Here is a 13,766-nt window from a genome sequence, read left to right as displayed (position 1 = left end):
AGAGCTGTTTCATTTTTCGGGTCGCTTAACACCCTCCTAACTGTAACAAACACAGTGATTAAAAACATGAAAAATTACCCTGGAGGAAGGGGAAAAGCTTGGAAAAGAATGAAAAACACTCTGATTACCCCTTTACAAATATTTTTCTTTAGCTGAAGTTGCTAAATTTGACTCAGCTTTACACACTGGAAAGGTTTTGCGGTGTGTGGGTTTTTTGGTTTTTTTTTGGGGGGGGGGAGGAGTTTGTTTTTGTTTTTGTTTTTTTACGGTGAATGAAGTGTTTCTTCCTTGCAAAAACCCCCGCCAACTCTCAGCCCAGTGATGCAGTTTCAGTGTGTCATGGAGGCAGCATCAGCTCAGGCTCTGTGTTGGTTAGGTTGGTGCAAACCCCACAAGGCTTCAGGTGCCTGAAACCTGCACCTGGGGTCACAGCACAGGGTTTTCCCAGAGGTCCGGGAAGGGACATCTCCCCCCACTTTGTTCATTTTTGCCAGGGTTGAGATGAGTTCAGGGCTTTGCCCTCAGCTCCCGTACCAGGGGGACATGGGGACATCGCTTGGTGGCCGGTCCCACCCAAAGAAGGCTGCTGGGACAGTTCTGCCTGTGGTCTCATCTTGCTCATTGGCTGCAAGCTCTTGGCACCCGTAAATAAATCCAGGAGCCTCTTGCTGCACACTTTCTCCTGGCTGACATTTCCCTTGTGGGAGTGATAGGGCAGGGAAAAGCTGAGCCCTGTTCTTAAGCTCTGCCACAAAATGTCTCCAGCAAGCCAGTGTGCCGTGCCTCAGTTTCCCCACACGCCCCATGGAAATGATGCTATTGCCACACAGGACTTTGGCAAAGCGCTGGGAGATCAGTGTTCACAGTGGTTCATTAACAGGGAGCTGTGGGACCTGCTGCTCATTCCTCTCATCCTAAGGCAGGGGTTTAAAATAGCTCCTGTGACTCACTGTGCCCAGAAGGGCCCAAAGGTGCCACCTCCGAGCCTGTGTGTGCATTTCCAGCACGTCTGGCTGTTGCTCACCTCCCATTCCCAGGAAGTGATGTGATAAAGGGAGCCTTTGCTGTGGCTGAGCACCATGGCTGGACATGGGAAGGCAAAGGTGTGTTGAGTGCTGACCCTCTGCAAGTCTGCAGCTGTCCTTTCAGCCCTAGATCTCGGGATTGGATGGCATGAAGACTTGTCCTGGTCCTGTTTCATCCTTTTTGGTTTTTGCTCTTTTGAGGTTGGATGTTAGGATACATTTCTTCTCAGAAAGAGCAGTGATGCATTGTCACAGGCTGCCCAGGAAGGTGGTGGGGTTACCATCCCTGGAGGTGTTCAAGATGTGGCACTGAGAGACGTGGTCAGTGGGCTTGGTGTGCTGCGGTTGGACTTGGGGATCTTAGTGGTCTTTTCTGACCTTAATGATTCTATTATGTAAAAGCAGCAGGAACAGCTAGACAAGTCATAAAACATCCATCATCTCCAACCCAGCCCTGCTGTTCTTGTCTGGGAGAAGGGAAACTTGCCTATTGCGACTGGACGACCTTTAAGGTCCCTCATAACCCAAGCTATTCTATGCTGTTGACTTTGGGTCTCCCATCTCCATACTCCTAGAGGTGCAGGACATGGATGGACCTGATGGCTCTTGGCTACGTGAAGGTGCCAGCAGGAGGGAAAGCTGCAGCGCAGGGCACAGCGATGGTGGACGGGATCACCAGCAGCAGACGGAAGCGCCACAGCTATCAGCGCACTGAGCAGCGCCGGACCAACTCGGCCCTTTTCTAAGAAATGCTGCAGCAGTTGTGAGCGTTTACGGGAAGGGTGGGCTGTGCTCAACCCGGGCAGCCGCGATAGTGCAGAGGAGGATGCGGCGCGGGGGCTCTGCGCTGCTCTGCTTTCGTGTAAGAGCTGCTTCCCGGATGGTCCGGAGGAAAAGCGAGAGGGGAGGTTCAATGCAAACCGCATCTCTAAATAGGGCTGAACTTTGAAGGCATTCGGAGCAGTGCTTCCTGCTCTGAGCGGCCTCGAGGAGGAGATGAAAGATGCAGCTGAGCAGGGAAAAAAAAAAAGCTAAACAAACGGAGTTAACGCTTTGTGCAGAGGTGCAGCAGTGACACAACACATGAGTGCATCCAGAGCTGGGACAGCGCTCTAGGGACCCCAGTTCCCAAAAAGCAGCTCTACTTGAAGAAGAGAGCTCAGCGAACGGGATAGGAATGCTGTTTTTAAGCATAAAGCGTGTGGCATAAATCAAGGAATGACCCAATTGGGTTGAGTTGCAAAGTAGCTTGCAGACTGCTCAGTGCCCTTCCTTGCAGTAGGAGCAGGCACAATCCCCAGCGATGGGCGTCCTCCAAAAGGCAGCACGGTGCCAACAGCTCAGTAGCAGCAGAGTGCCAACATTCTCATGACATCAAATGAAACAAAACAAAACCTGGCCAACAGCCCCAAAGCCAAAGTGTTGTAGAGCTGGGAAGTGGGGTTTGACAGCTCAGAAAGTGTAACACAAGCGAAGTGTCACCGCTGCCGACCAACAGTAACCGACTTCCCGTAACCTGGCCATGGGCTTCCTCTGGGCCTGGAGGTGGGGACAGCACAACGCCAGCTGCCTGCACCCTGTGCAACACCAACACCCACCACGCCGACAGAGCCGGAGCAACAGGCTCGGCAGTGCCCAAATGTAATTGGGCTGACAACATCCGGTGTTTCGCAAGCTGGCTTTGATGTCTGTTTACTCTCCATCCCCAGCACATGCTCCTCAGCGGCCTGCAGCAGACAGGAGGGCTCTGCACTGCTTTGATCTCTCCCAGACCTGTGGGGAATGGTTGGGCTGAAGACACCCCGGAGGGCTGTGCTGCCCCACGGGGCTGCCCTGGGCTGGAGCCTTTGGGGCTGGGCTGTGTCCTCCTCTCATCTTCATCAGGATGCTGCAGACCCGTGGGGGGTCAGTACCTCAATTGCTCCCACTTTTCTCCATCCCACCCTAATGGGGATGGATAATAAAGGGATGCCTCCGTTCCACGATTTTCTTTTTATTTAAAACCGCATTGTATAAAAAAAATAGGATTTCTGAATTCCCCTGTACAATATTAACTATTAACAAAAACCCACCACGACACACAGGTTGCATGTAGAGACAACAGCGCTCTCTGCAAGTTCAGCCCAAAGAGTGCATGGGCACACACAGCCCCCCCAGCCCCCAAAACCCCAAATCCATCCGTGATGTAGGACAGACACATGGACACAGAGAGAAATCCAACTGGGCACCAGGGGTCAGCAGCTGCAGAAGCAAGGCATGGGTCGAGGACCCACGTGGGTTATAAATAAATAAATAAGTTATCCTCCTGGCTCAGGCTCCTTCTTGCAAAAAAAAAACCAACCAAAAAAAAAAAACCAAAAAACAAAACAAAAAAAAACCAACAAAAATTAAAAAATATATATATATCCACAAAAATAAATTAAAACTTGGGTGGGGAATAAAAAAGGGCAAAAACATTACCATTATTAACAACTGTACACCAAGCTTTGCTCCTGTATAATAACTCTGTACACGCATTTACAGCTCTGTTGGGTTGCATTGTTTGTGCATTGGGAAGCAGAGGGCTCGGGGAAGGCATTGCTGCAGGGCTCTGAGCTCCTCCTGACCTGCTTCCTTCTGGGAAAAGTAGCTCACCCAGGTGAGGCATGGAAAAGCAGCAGCGTAGGAAAATTCAAGTATTTCCTCCAGCACAGCCCACGTCACTACTGAAGGCACTCGAAGATGGTGACGGCACACAGACCAGAGCACCTGCCCTGCCCTCCCCAGACAGCCTTCCCCCCATTGAAGCTTTTCAGAGTTCCAATCCTCTCATAGTCCCGAATTCAGCAGGCCAGGAAGACTCATGGGAGCCCCCAGAGACAGAACCCAAACCCCAAAGTTTACTGAAAAAAAACATCAAGTGAGATAGGACCACTGAGTCCGAGTCCAGCTGGGATCCAACCCCTGGGTGAGTTTGGCTCCAGAGAACTGCACGGCGCCGAGCGATGATCTCAACTCAATCCCACAATCCCAAGACAACGGTCCATTCCTTACGGGAGACACCAGAGATGTTATTTGCCCGTCTCCTGAAGCAAGCTGTGCAGGTGGATCTCTGCCGCCTCCTGGGATAGGTGGACACTCTGCATCCAGGAGTGGTTGGAGATGTCCTCAAAAGACGGTCTGTCCGAGGGGCGCTGGGAAAGGCACCACCGGATGAGATGTTCGCACTCTGGGGACGCAAAGCAGCGGTCAGCGTGGGCGGGGGGCACTGAGCACCGTGCCCAACCCCCCCCATCCACCCACCACGTGCCGGAGGACTGCAGGGCACCGAGACACGTGCCACCCCCTCGAGCTCCCCAGTGGGTGACATAAGCTCGCGCCGCTCCCTCTCCCATGCGGTGCCCACCTGGAGAGACCCTCTGCCGGAAGTACACCTGGCCGCGCAGGATGTCCTCGTCGTGCTCGAAGGGGATGTCCCCGCACACCATGTCGTACAGCAGCACGCCCAGGGACCACACCGTTGCCGAGCGCCCGTGGTACCGATGGTAGCGGATCCACTCCGGCGGGCTGTAGACCCGCGTGCCTGCGGAGAATGGCCATTTTTGTCCTCAGACCCTTTTGGGGATGGCAGAGACGCGCAGCCCGCGGTGGGGCCGGGTGAGGACGGGTGGTGGCGGGGGGGTCACCGGGCGTCACACCGCCCCCGCCAGCACGTGACTCTTGTTTACAAACTTTGGGTTGTAAAATAAAGGCGGTGGGGCCGGAAGGTGGCAGCACGGGGTCGGGGAAGGCCGGGACCAACCGTTACATGCAAAAAATAAAACTCCCGAGGGAGGGGGGAAACCACACCTTCTTCCCACCCCTTTGCCAAAAGAAAAATTAAATAAAAATTTAAAAATAATTTTTAAAAAAGCAAACAAGGGGAACGGAGCCGTTCTTCTGTGCTGCACGCCACGTTTTGCAACCTGTCGTCCCGTCCCCCCCCCCAGGAGCTGTTTGTTTTTGTAGGGTGCCCTCCCCTCGCCCCAGCCCGAAGCGTTGGTTGGGTGCTCAGGCCGGGAGCCGGCTCCCATTTCACAACACCGAGTGGTGCCAAACACTTTGCGAGCAGCTGAATAACGCCACATTTCCACCCCCACCTTCCCATGTTGCTGCATACAGAGGGGACGCCTCCAGCACACGGCAATGTCTCACCATCAAAATCAGTGTAGACGGTGTCCTTGAGGAGGGCACCAGAGCCAAAGTCGATGAGCTTGAGCTCGCCGGTGGCGAGGTCGATGAGGATGTTCTCGTCCTTGATGTCGCGGTGCAGCACGCCGCGGTCGTGGCAGTGCTGCACGGCCTCCAGCACCTGGCGGAACAGCTCCCGCGCCAGCTCCTCCGCCAGGGCCCCCCGTTCTGTGATGAAGTCAAAGAGATCCTGCACCGGTTCTGGCCGCTCCAGCACCAGCACGAAGCTGTCGGGACGTTCAAACCAATCGAGGAGGCGGATGATGCCGCGGAAATCTGTGCCCACCTTCTTCAGCAGAAGGATCTCCATCGGCACGCGTGTGCCACTGGGCTGCGGGGACACCGGTGCTGTCAGCGCCAGGTCCCTCGGTGCATCCCCCAAAGCCAGGGATGCTCCCTGCCACATCCCCCGTCTGGATATCCCAGTTAACCCCGGCCTGGGATGCTCCAGTGCCCTCAGATCAGGGATATTCCGGTGGTTCCCCCTTGCCACCCCAGAACCAGGATGCTTTGGACCGCCCCACTCCTACTGTCCATAAAACCAAGGATGCTCCGGATTCCCCCAACCCACGTCCCAGTCCAGGGATGGATTCGATACCTCCCAGTGCCTTAAAACGAGGGATGCTCCGACCCACCCCCCCATGCCCCATAACCAGAGATGCTCCATCCTTCCCGCACCCCTCCAACCAGCGATACTCCAGCGTTTCGTCCCCCCATCCACGCGGCCCCCCCCCTTTCCCCGTCTCCCGATGCTCACCAGCTCGCCCCACTCGGAGATGCGGTCCCTCGCCACGTGTTTGATGGCCACCTGCGGGGCGATGCGCGGCGCTGAGCGGGGCTGAGCCGGGCCGAACCCCGCTGCCCGCTGCCCGCGGCTCACCCCGCACTTACCGGGGCGCTGTCGGAGAGGCGGATCCCCGAATAGACGGAGCCGAACCCCCCGCTGCCCAGCAGCGGGCCCACCTGGTACAGCTTCTCCAGCGGCTCCTTCTCCTTCCCTGCGGGAGCAGCGCGGCGTCAGCGCTTCCCCAACCCGAGCCCCACGCCGCACCGCCTCGCACCGCCCCACGGCGCCTCACCTGCGGGCAGCTTGGCGGCGTGCAGCTCTGCGCCGGGCCCGGAACGGAGATGGGCCAACGAGTTGATTTTGGAAAGCAGCATCCCCGCCGCCGCCGCGCTCCGGCTGCAGCCCCGCCCGAACAAACCCGACCCAGGCGGCTCGGGCAGCCCAGCCCGGCTGGAGGCGGGCGGGGGACGGCGAGCCGAGAGGAGGAGGAAAAAGAGGAGGTGGAGGGAGAAGGGGTCGGGGGGGAAGGGGGGCGCCGCGGGGCGGGCACGGCGCGACCGCTCCCCGCGCTGCCGGGCTCTCGTGTGGCGCGCCGGCCCCGCGCCGGCCGCGGGAGTAGCGAGAGGCGGGGGCGTGGCCGGGGAGAGCCGGGCGGCGTGGCCTCTGCTGGGCGCGCCGATGGGACGCCCCGCCCACTCGGCCGCTCCTCAGCCAATAGGGCGCGTCCCGCGCGGCGGAGCGACGGCGGCGGGCAACGACGTGGCGGGAAGGAAAAGGCGCCAAAGGAGCCGCGGAGGGAGGGGGGCGCCGCCGCCGCCGTCATAGGCGAAGGGAGCGCGCGGGTGGCGGGAACGTGGGGAGCGGCCCTGCGGGGGTCCGGGGGGGAGGGGCGGGCGTTACGGGGCACTGTGCGGTCATGGCGCGCTGTGCGGTCAGAGCACCGGGGGGGGTGTGAAAGAACACCGGGACGGCGAGCTTCGTGAGTGGAACGGGGGCTCACGAGGAGCGGCGCCGCGGGGAGCGGCCGGACACGGCTGCGAAGGTGGCGCCGCCTGGAGAGCAGGGAGGGGGCGGCGGCGGCTCCGCCCAGCCCCGCGCCCCCCGGCAGCGATTCACGCAACGCCGCCGGCTGCGCCCCCCCGCACAACGCCCCCCCGCGGTCCGCCGTGCCGGGACGGGCGCTGAGCGCCGGCGCTTCCCGTCCTCATCCCCGGGAATCCCCCACGGCAGCTGCAGCGCTGCGTTTCTTCACGTCACGTTTCGCACCCCGGCTCTCCCGGCACCGTCCCGGCCTTTACTTCATCCCTTCCTTCACAGCCCGGGCAAACCAGCGCCTGAACTTTTCCCTTTTCCAGTAAAAGTGGAGGTTCCCGCTGGGGGCTCTTTGATTAACAGCCTTTCTTTTATCCTTTCCCTTTTTTTTCCCCCCGCAGAAGTCGCAGCCCGAAATGCTTCGCCGAGTTCCAGAGATAAGATAAATAAAGCCCTGGATGGAGGTCTCTGATTACTCACGCTGTTACCACGCGGAGCAAAGAGCCGCGGCCGCTGCTCCAGACGGAGCCCATCTGTGCCCGAGCGGCCCCGAGGAGTTCCCAGCATCCCACACATATTTGTGGGATGAATTGCCGAAATTGAATGGGTTTTACTGGAAGCGCTGGTGAGCGCCGGGCTCGTTCTGTGTTTCTTTTAAAAGGAAAACACTCCGGGATGTCGCCCCCCCCCCCCCGCCGTGGTGCAGGAGATGCTCGCTGCCTCTCTGGGGCTTACGGGGGATGCAGAACGTCCGTCCCCCAGGGGCTGAGAACACCTCAACCTGCCGGCGTTTTCGTTTTGATAAAGCGTGGAGAAATCTGACACGGCGGCCTCCCTCCCTTTTGTTGTTTTTTATTATTATTGTTGTCATGCGGGGGTGATGCAAGCCCGGGGTGGAGCAGGGCTGCGTTTCTCCTGCCCTGTTCCCCACCCGAAGCCTGGGCAGGTTCGGGATGACCGGTTCTGCCAGTCCTCCATGGGACCGCCTGACTCAGCACCCGGCCCCAAACTCATTGCCGGATTCCTGACGGTGAAAGGTGCCACCCGGGCTGCCCTGGAAACAGAGACTATTTACAAACAAGGCTCACCCTGGGAGCAGCAGGGCTTTCCTGGGGGCCACCTTCTCTGACCTCCTCCGGGCCTCTTCCTCGCCCTGCCCAAACCACTCCTTAGCATCCAGGGGAGCAGCATGTCTTGCAACCCAGATGATTTGTGGCCAGCTCATCGCTGTGCCCAAGCACTGAGTTCCCAGGGCCTGAGTCAATGGCGGCTCCTCCTGCGGGTGCGGAGGGCTGGCAGCTCTGTCCCGGAGGTGAAGGGAAGGCATTTCTCCACGTGGAGCAGGGCGATGGGCTGCACGCTGCCCTATTTCCCAACCGCATCCCCTCTGTTCCCAGAATAACCCACCCAGCTGTATCCCAAATGACCCCAACCCATGCTGGGAGCTACCTGTTACCCCAGGGCCTGACCTACATACTCATCTTTCCCTCATGCCAGCCTGGCCGATGCAATTGGGATGTGTCAGACGTTCAGGCTAACGTGAACCAAAGCTCATCCTGCAGGAATTGCCTCTTTCCCCAACCCGCTTCCACTTAATGAAAGCTGTCAGCAATGAGGGCACAGCAGAGCAGCCCACATCCTCTTGCATGCTTTGTGCTTGCGTGGACGTGTGGGTCATACATCCATAGAATGCTTGGGTTGGAAGGGACCTTACAGCCCCCAGCCTTAACCCTGCCATGGGCTGAGTGCCCCCCACCGGATGGAGCTGCCCCATCCATGGCTTTGGGCACCTCCAGGGATGGGGCCCCACCCCTTGGATGGCCCTTTGAAGGTGCTCTCAGTGGCCCAGGATGGCTCTTTCTACCCCCGGGTCAAACCCAAGAACTGGGACAGCCAATGCTTTTGGGGGGGGGTTGTGCAGGGCTGTGAGGAGGAAAACCCGAAGGGGTGAAGCAGAACCCGGGCTGTACGTAGTGCTGGGGGCAGCCTGCAGGAGAGCAGCTCCCAGCAGATATCAGATCAGCTCTCTGCGCTGCAAACAATCCTGGCAGCTTTTGGGCTCTTCAGTGGCATTCCAGTCTATCCAGGGCTGTCTTGCATGATAATCAGGCTTAATTACTGCTTTATCGCTTGATTGCTGTGCTGGGCCCTTGGAGCTGCAGTCTTGCTTTCTCAGTTTACTTTTTGTTTCCTCCTCTGCCTCCCGCCCTTCCCACTGGCACAATTAGCAAATAGGTGACGATGGAGAGGGGAATGTGCTGGCCTGTGTGGGGAGCAAACAGATGTGCAGCCCTTGGAGGAGAGACCCCAGGTTCGCTTTCACCCACGTGAGGTCACCCCAAGAGCAGCAAAAGTGTGTCCTGCTGTCACGCAGTGGTGCTGAGATGTGATGTACACAACACGCCATGCGCTGCGCTGCAGGATGCGGCCACGCACGGGGCATGTGGGACCGTGGCTGCTCGGGGCTGGTGTGGTCCATGGGGTTCCAACACTGGATGAACACAAAAAGAATGGTTGGGCTGGACCTTTCTCCCCATCCTGAGGGTCCCCTGGCCTGGCTGGGACACACACGTCCCATCGTGGGGTTTGCATCACCCTGAGCAGCACCGCTCCTGTGGTTTTGGGCACCGCTTCCCAGTGCCGGGTGCGTCGGCCCTACAGAGAATGGGGCAAAGGAGTGGAGCTGGGAATGGGGTCTTTCTGTATCGTCTATTTTTCAACTTGATTCTTTTTGTTGGCTCTCAGCGCGGGCTTTTTCGGGCGCGGAGGTGCGCGTGGAGCCGGCAGCGTGGCTAATCTGCTCCGTGAATGGAGCCGCACGGGGGGCGGCGGGGGGGACCGGGAGGTTGAGAGAGCCGCATAGTTGGGATTCCTTCATCTGGGTGGGCTCCTTCTCCCCAGACTCTCAGGATGTGGGAAATGGAAGATGAAAGGCGCTGCATTTCCAGCCTCTCGGGTTACAATGTCTAAAGGGGTGGCTGGGGAGGGGGGTCGAGGGGGATGCTATAGGGAAACCTGGGTTGGGAAATGGCCCCGGCGAGGTTGGGGCCGAGCCGCTCGTGTTTCACATCACGTCAGGGCTGAGGAATTTCCTCTGCTCTGGGGGTGCCTCGAAGAGAAAGGGGGAGGCTTTAAGGTTAGCGGGGAGGAATAATAGCCAAGAGGCGACGGATTAGAAGTGTTACCCGGGGATCGCTGTTTACAAGCGAAACCCTCTTGCAGAGCGGAGGGGAAAGGGGGGCTCATGGGGGCACGGGCCCACGCGCTGCCACGGTGCTGAGGCCGCGTGTCCTCTCTGCTGGGGAAGGTCCCTGTGTGGAATGGGGCAGCACCGGGTGTAGGGTCCGAGTTGTATGGGGCACAGCAGCAGTCCCACAGCTCCTGGTGTCATCCCACAGCGCCCTGAGCTATGCCCCGGGTCCCATCTCCATTCGCTTCCATTGCATTTCCCCTTTGTTATTATTTTGGGTGATGCAAGGTCAAGGTGGAGAGGGGAAGGAAGTGCATTTCTCCTGGATTTTTCCCCGTTAGCCTCTGCCTCTGGTCCTGATGGCCAGGGCAGGGCTCTGCGGGACCCTGGGCTGTGCCTGGAGAGTCAGGATCCATTCCAGAAACCAGCACCACAATACCATATGGTATCCCATGGCAGAAAGGACACAAACCACAGTCCCGAACAAGGCTCAGTGTGTCCCTGCAGCTCTGGTCACTTCTGTAGAGCTCTCGCATGAGCGAAGTGCCTTTTAAAAGATAGTGATGCATTTGCCCATCTCCCCTGCCCCACCGCCATTCCCAGGTACATTCCTGGCATTGCTCTGTCCGGGAGTGCAGGGGGGGGCTGACCCTCCGAGCATGGGAAAAATGCTGCTCCGTGTGCAGGGCAGCAGCGCGCAGCGCGGGGTGATGGGGTCAGCCAGGAGATCCCTTTCATCTTTTCGCGGGTTTTGGCGGCCACACATCTGAGCAGCGCGGGACTGAGAGGTTTTGTCTGCGGCTGCGGCCGGGGGGCTGCGCTGCCACGTGGGGCGGATGGAGCGGCGCTGGGAAGGACAGCGGTGGAGGGACGCTCCGTGGGTCTCTTTGCACGGCTCTGGGAGTTGGAAATCCCGATGGAAATTCAAACCAGCGGCCACAATGTTGGCAGCAGAGGCTGGGAGCAGCCCTGGCGTGAGGGCTGGGCCTGGTGCAACCCCGGGGTGTCTGCAGCCGCCCCGTGCTGCCGCCCGCCCTTGTTGGCCAAAGGAGGAGTCCCAGCACAGCTCTGCCCCGCACAGAGCCGGATCCTGCCCGGCTTCCAGGAATCGGCTGTGGATGACAGCTGGTGCCTGGGCTGGCATCCGCTTCTCCGAGTGTACCCAGGGACGGATGCTTCCATTTCCTAATGAGCTCCACCCAGCTCTTGGTGCGCCCGTTTCCTAATGCAGCCAAGATGTGATGCACCCACCTCCTAACGCATGTCCTGGTGCGCTCATTTCCTAATGCACCCTGCTCCTTGTGATCTCACTTCTACCTGATGTGCCGAAGTCCTGCTGCACCCACTTCCAAGTGCGCTCAGTCCCTGGTGCATCCATTTCCTAAAGCACCCACGTCTGATTGCACCCAGCTCCTCCTGCAGCACCTGGGGATTCCCCTTGCCTGGCCCTGGCTCTGCCACACAGCAAAGGATTCTCCTGCAGGCACAAAGCAGATGGTGAAACACGGTCTAACGAGATCAGAGATTAATCTGCGCTTTGCTTCCAAATCGCATAATCATGCAATTATTCTCGGTATCGGGGTGGAGCAAGCCCTGCTCCCTGCTCGCTCCCAGGGCACCGCGGCAGTGCTGGGTGCAGGCAGTCAGCTCCCCTGGTGCAGAGCAGGAGCACACCCAGTGACTCCCAGTTTCCACCAGTATGAGGCAACAAGGGTGGAAATGGAGCCGCCGCACACCCCACGTGCAGCCCAGGCTGCTGCCTCCCCTGCACCACAGTGGCTCTTTAGAAGAAAGGAAATGAGAAAATCTCGCATTTTGGGCAGTTTGTGCAGCCAGCAGCCCCAAATTCCTGCGCAGCGGTGGCAGCACGGCCCCATTATCAGCAGGCGAGGGCTGTTTGCTGGAAAAGGGCGGCAGCGGGGGCCGGGTGACCCCACACTTCCTTCCTTTCCTGGAAGCCGAGCGTGACGCCGGCACGCCGATAACGGGCTGCTTTCACAGCACGGGGCCCCGCTCCTCCTGCAGCTTGTGGCACACAGCCTGTGCCTCAGTTTCCCTTTTTTATCCATCTTATTGCCAGAGGAAAGCTGTTGCAGGACCTTTATGAGGTGTGGGGTAGCACGTGGTCCGCAGGGTGCCTGCTGCTTGCAGGGTGGTGGGAATGGAGCATCCCCAGACCAGCACCAGGAGCCTTATCAGGGCTGAGCCAGGAGGAAGTTTGCAGGGTGGATTCCAGCAGGCAGGTAAACAGCAGCCAGATGGGGCCCAGATCTCTGCCCCGAGACACCCGCCAAGCCGGGTTTGCACAGCCCAGCCAATTATTTGCTCTACGGACGGCTTTTCCCTCTATTGAACGTCAGCAGCGGTGCTGGGACGTCACTGGGGCTGTCCCACGGGCTCCTCCATCACCTCCCTGGCCCTGTGCCTGCATCCGGGGTGCAGGCAGTGCCATGGCACCGTGCGTGCTGTGCAGCATTGCAGTCCTGCATGCCTCTGGTCGGGATGCTGCATTCACCATAGACACGGCTCAGAGGGACACCCATGTCACAGCCGAAAGGATTTGGGATGCTTGGGGTCAGGGACTCACAGGGGGCAGGATGCAGGGTCCTGGCCCCGTAGACCTCTTGGCTCTACCATTTCACCAGCCAGCAGTCGACACTGGGAGTTCCCTGGCACATGTAGGGCTGCATCCATTTCCTAATGCATCCATTCACCCATTTCCTAAAGCACCCACTTCCTACTGCTCCCAGCACCTGGTGCACCCATTTCCTAACATACTCCATTCACTGATGGGACATGGAGGGGACTGATGGGTCAGGGAGAGCCCAGCAGCTGCTCAGGGCATTTGTTGGCTGTGTCAGAAGGAAAAGACGTCAAGTTGCCCGCTTTAATTGAAAGCCGCTGCTGTGGGTTTGGCTTAATCCGCCCTCCTCCTCCTCCCTCATTAGATAACGTCTCGCTGAAACCACTTTGCAAACTCACAGCATTCCTGTGTGCTGAGCCCACTGCAGTGCACAGGACTGACCCACTCGTGACATGAGTGGGAATGAGATGGGTGGGTGAAGGGGAGGGATGGGGGGGAGAAATGGCATCGTGGGGCTGGCAGGAAGGGAACTGGGTTCTTTTAGGGAATAAAAGATTTTTTTAGAGATTTTTCTGAGCAGAAGGGCAGAATGAGGTCCTCCAGGGATGGATTTGAAGGGCTCAAATTGAAAAGTGAAGGGCAAACATTCAGGGCGAGGGCAGCTCTGAGCAGTGTGCCCAAAAACAGCACAGGGCAGAAGCAGTGGTGCCCCGACCCTCACAGAGCATCACCCAGCACTGCGACGTGGGGGTGTTGTGGGGGGGCCTTCCTCTTTGTGATTCTGCAGAAGCAGCCAAAGAGGAACCCTTCAGGCCCTGGGGAGGAGGTGCATTTCCCACTAACTGCCCGTATTGCCCTCCCCAATTCAGGGATACCCCAGAACTGTCAGTTGTGGGGAAAGCATCCCTGCTATGCTGCACGCTGTGCTCCCAGCCAAGC

At 58.6% G+C, this 13,766-nt stretch overlaps 1 protein-coding gene across 1 annotated transcript; it reads right to left on the bottom strand.

Moving 5' to 3' along the window:
* Positions 1 to 3,002: 3,002 nt before the first annotated feature.
* Positions 3,003 to 6,606, bottom strand: PIM1 (Pim-1 proto-oncogene, serine/threonine kinase). The gene is made up of 6 exons (XM_031608589.2): positions 6,314 to 6,606; positions 6,126 to 6,232; positions 5,992 to 6,042; positions 5,199 to 5,565; positions 4,411 to 4,587; positions 3,003 to 4,233 (listed from the first exon to the last, which is right to left on the bottom strand). Exons 1-6 carry the CDS (start codon positions 6,393 to 6,395, stop codon positions 4,076 to 4,078), a joined length of 942 nt encoding a protein of 313 aa, XP_031464449.1. The 5' UTR covers positions 6,396 to 6,606; the 3' UTR covers positions 3,003 to 4,075.
* Positions 6,607 to 13,766: the final 7,160 nt, after the last annotated feature.

This window comes from Phasianus colchicus, chromosome 25, assembly GCF_987193195.1.
Source record: "Phasianus colchicus chromosome 25, bPhaCol1.hap1.1, whole genome shotgun sequence".
NCBI classification, from domain to species: domain Eukaryota; kingdom Metazoa; phylum Chordata; class Aves; order Galliformes; family Phasianidae; genus Phasianus; species Phasianus colchicus.
Note: the sequence above shows the minus strand (reverse complement) of the source record. Positions and strands in the feature narration are given on the sequence as shown.

Bases quoted from the DNA above. Each gene is read 5' to 3' on its own strand.
- PIM1 (XM_031608589.2), bottom strand. From the start codon at position 6,395: ATGCTGCTTTCCAAAATCAACTCGTTGGCCCATCTCCGTTCCGGGCCC. The intron at 5,566-5,991 runs GTGAGCATCGGG...GTGTCCCCGCAG, and splicing joins TCTCCGAGTGGGGCGAGCTG to CCCAGTGGCACACGCGTGCC. The intron at 4,234-4,410 runs GTGGGCACCGCA...TTGCGTCCCCAG, and splicing joins CCGGCAGAGGGTCTCTCCAG to AGTGCGAACATCTCATCCGG.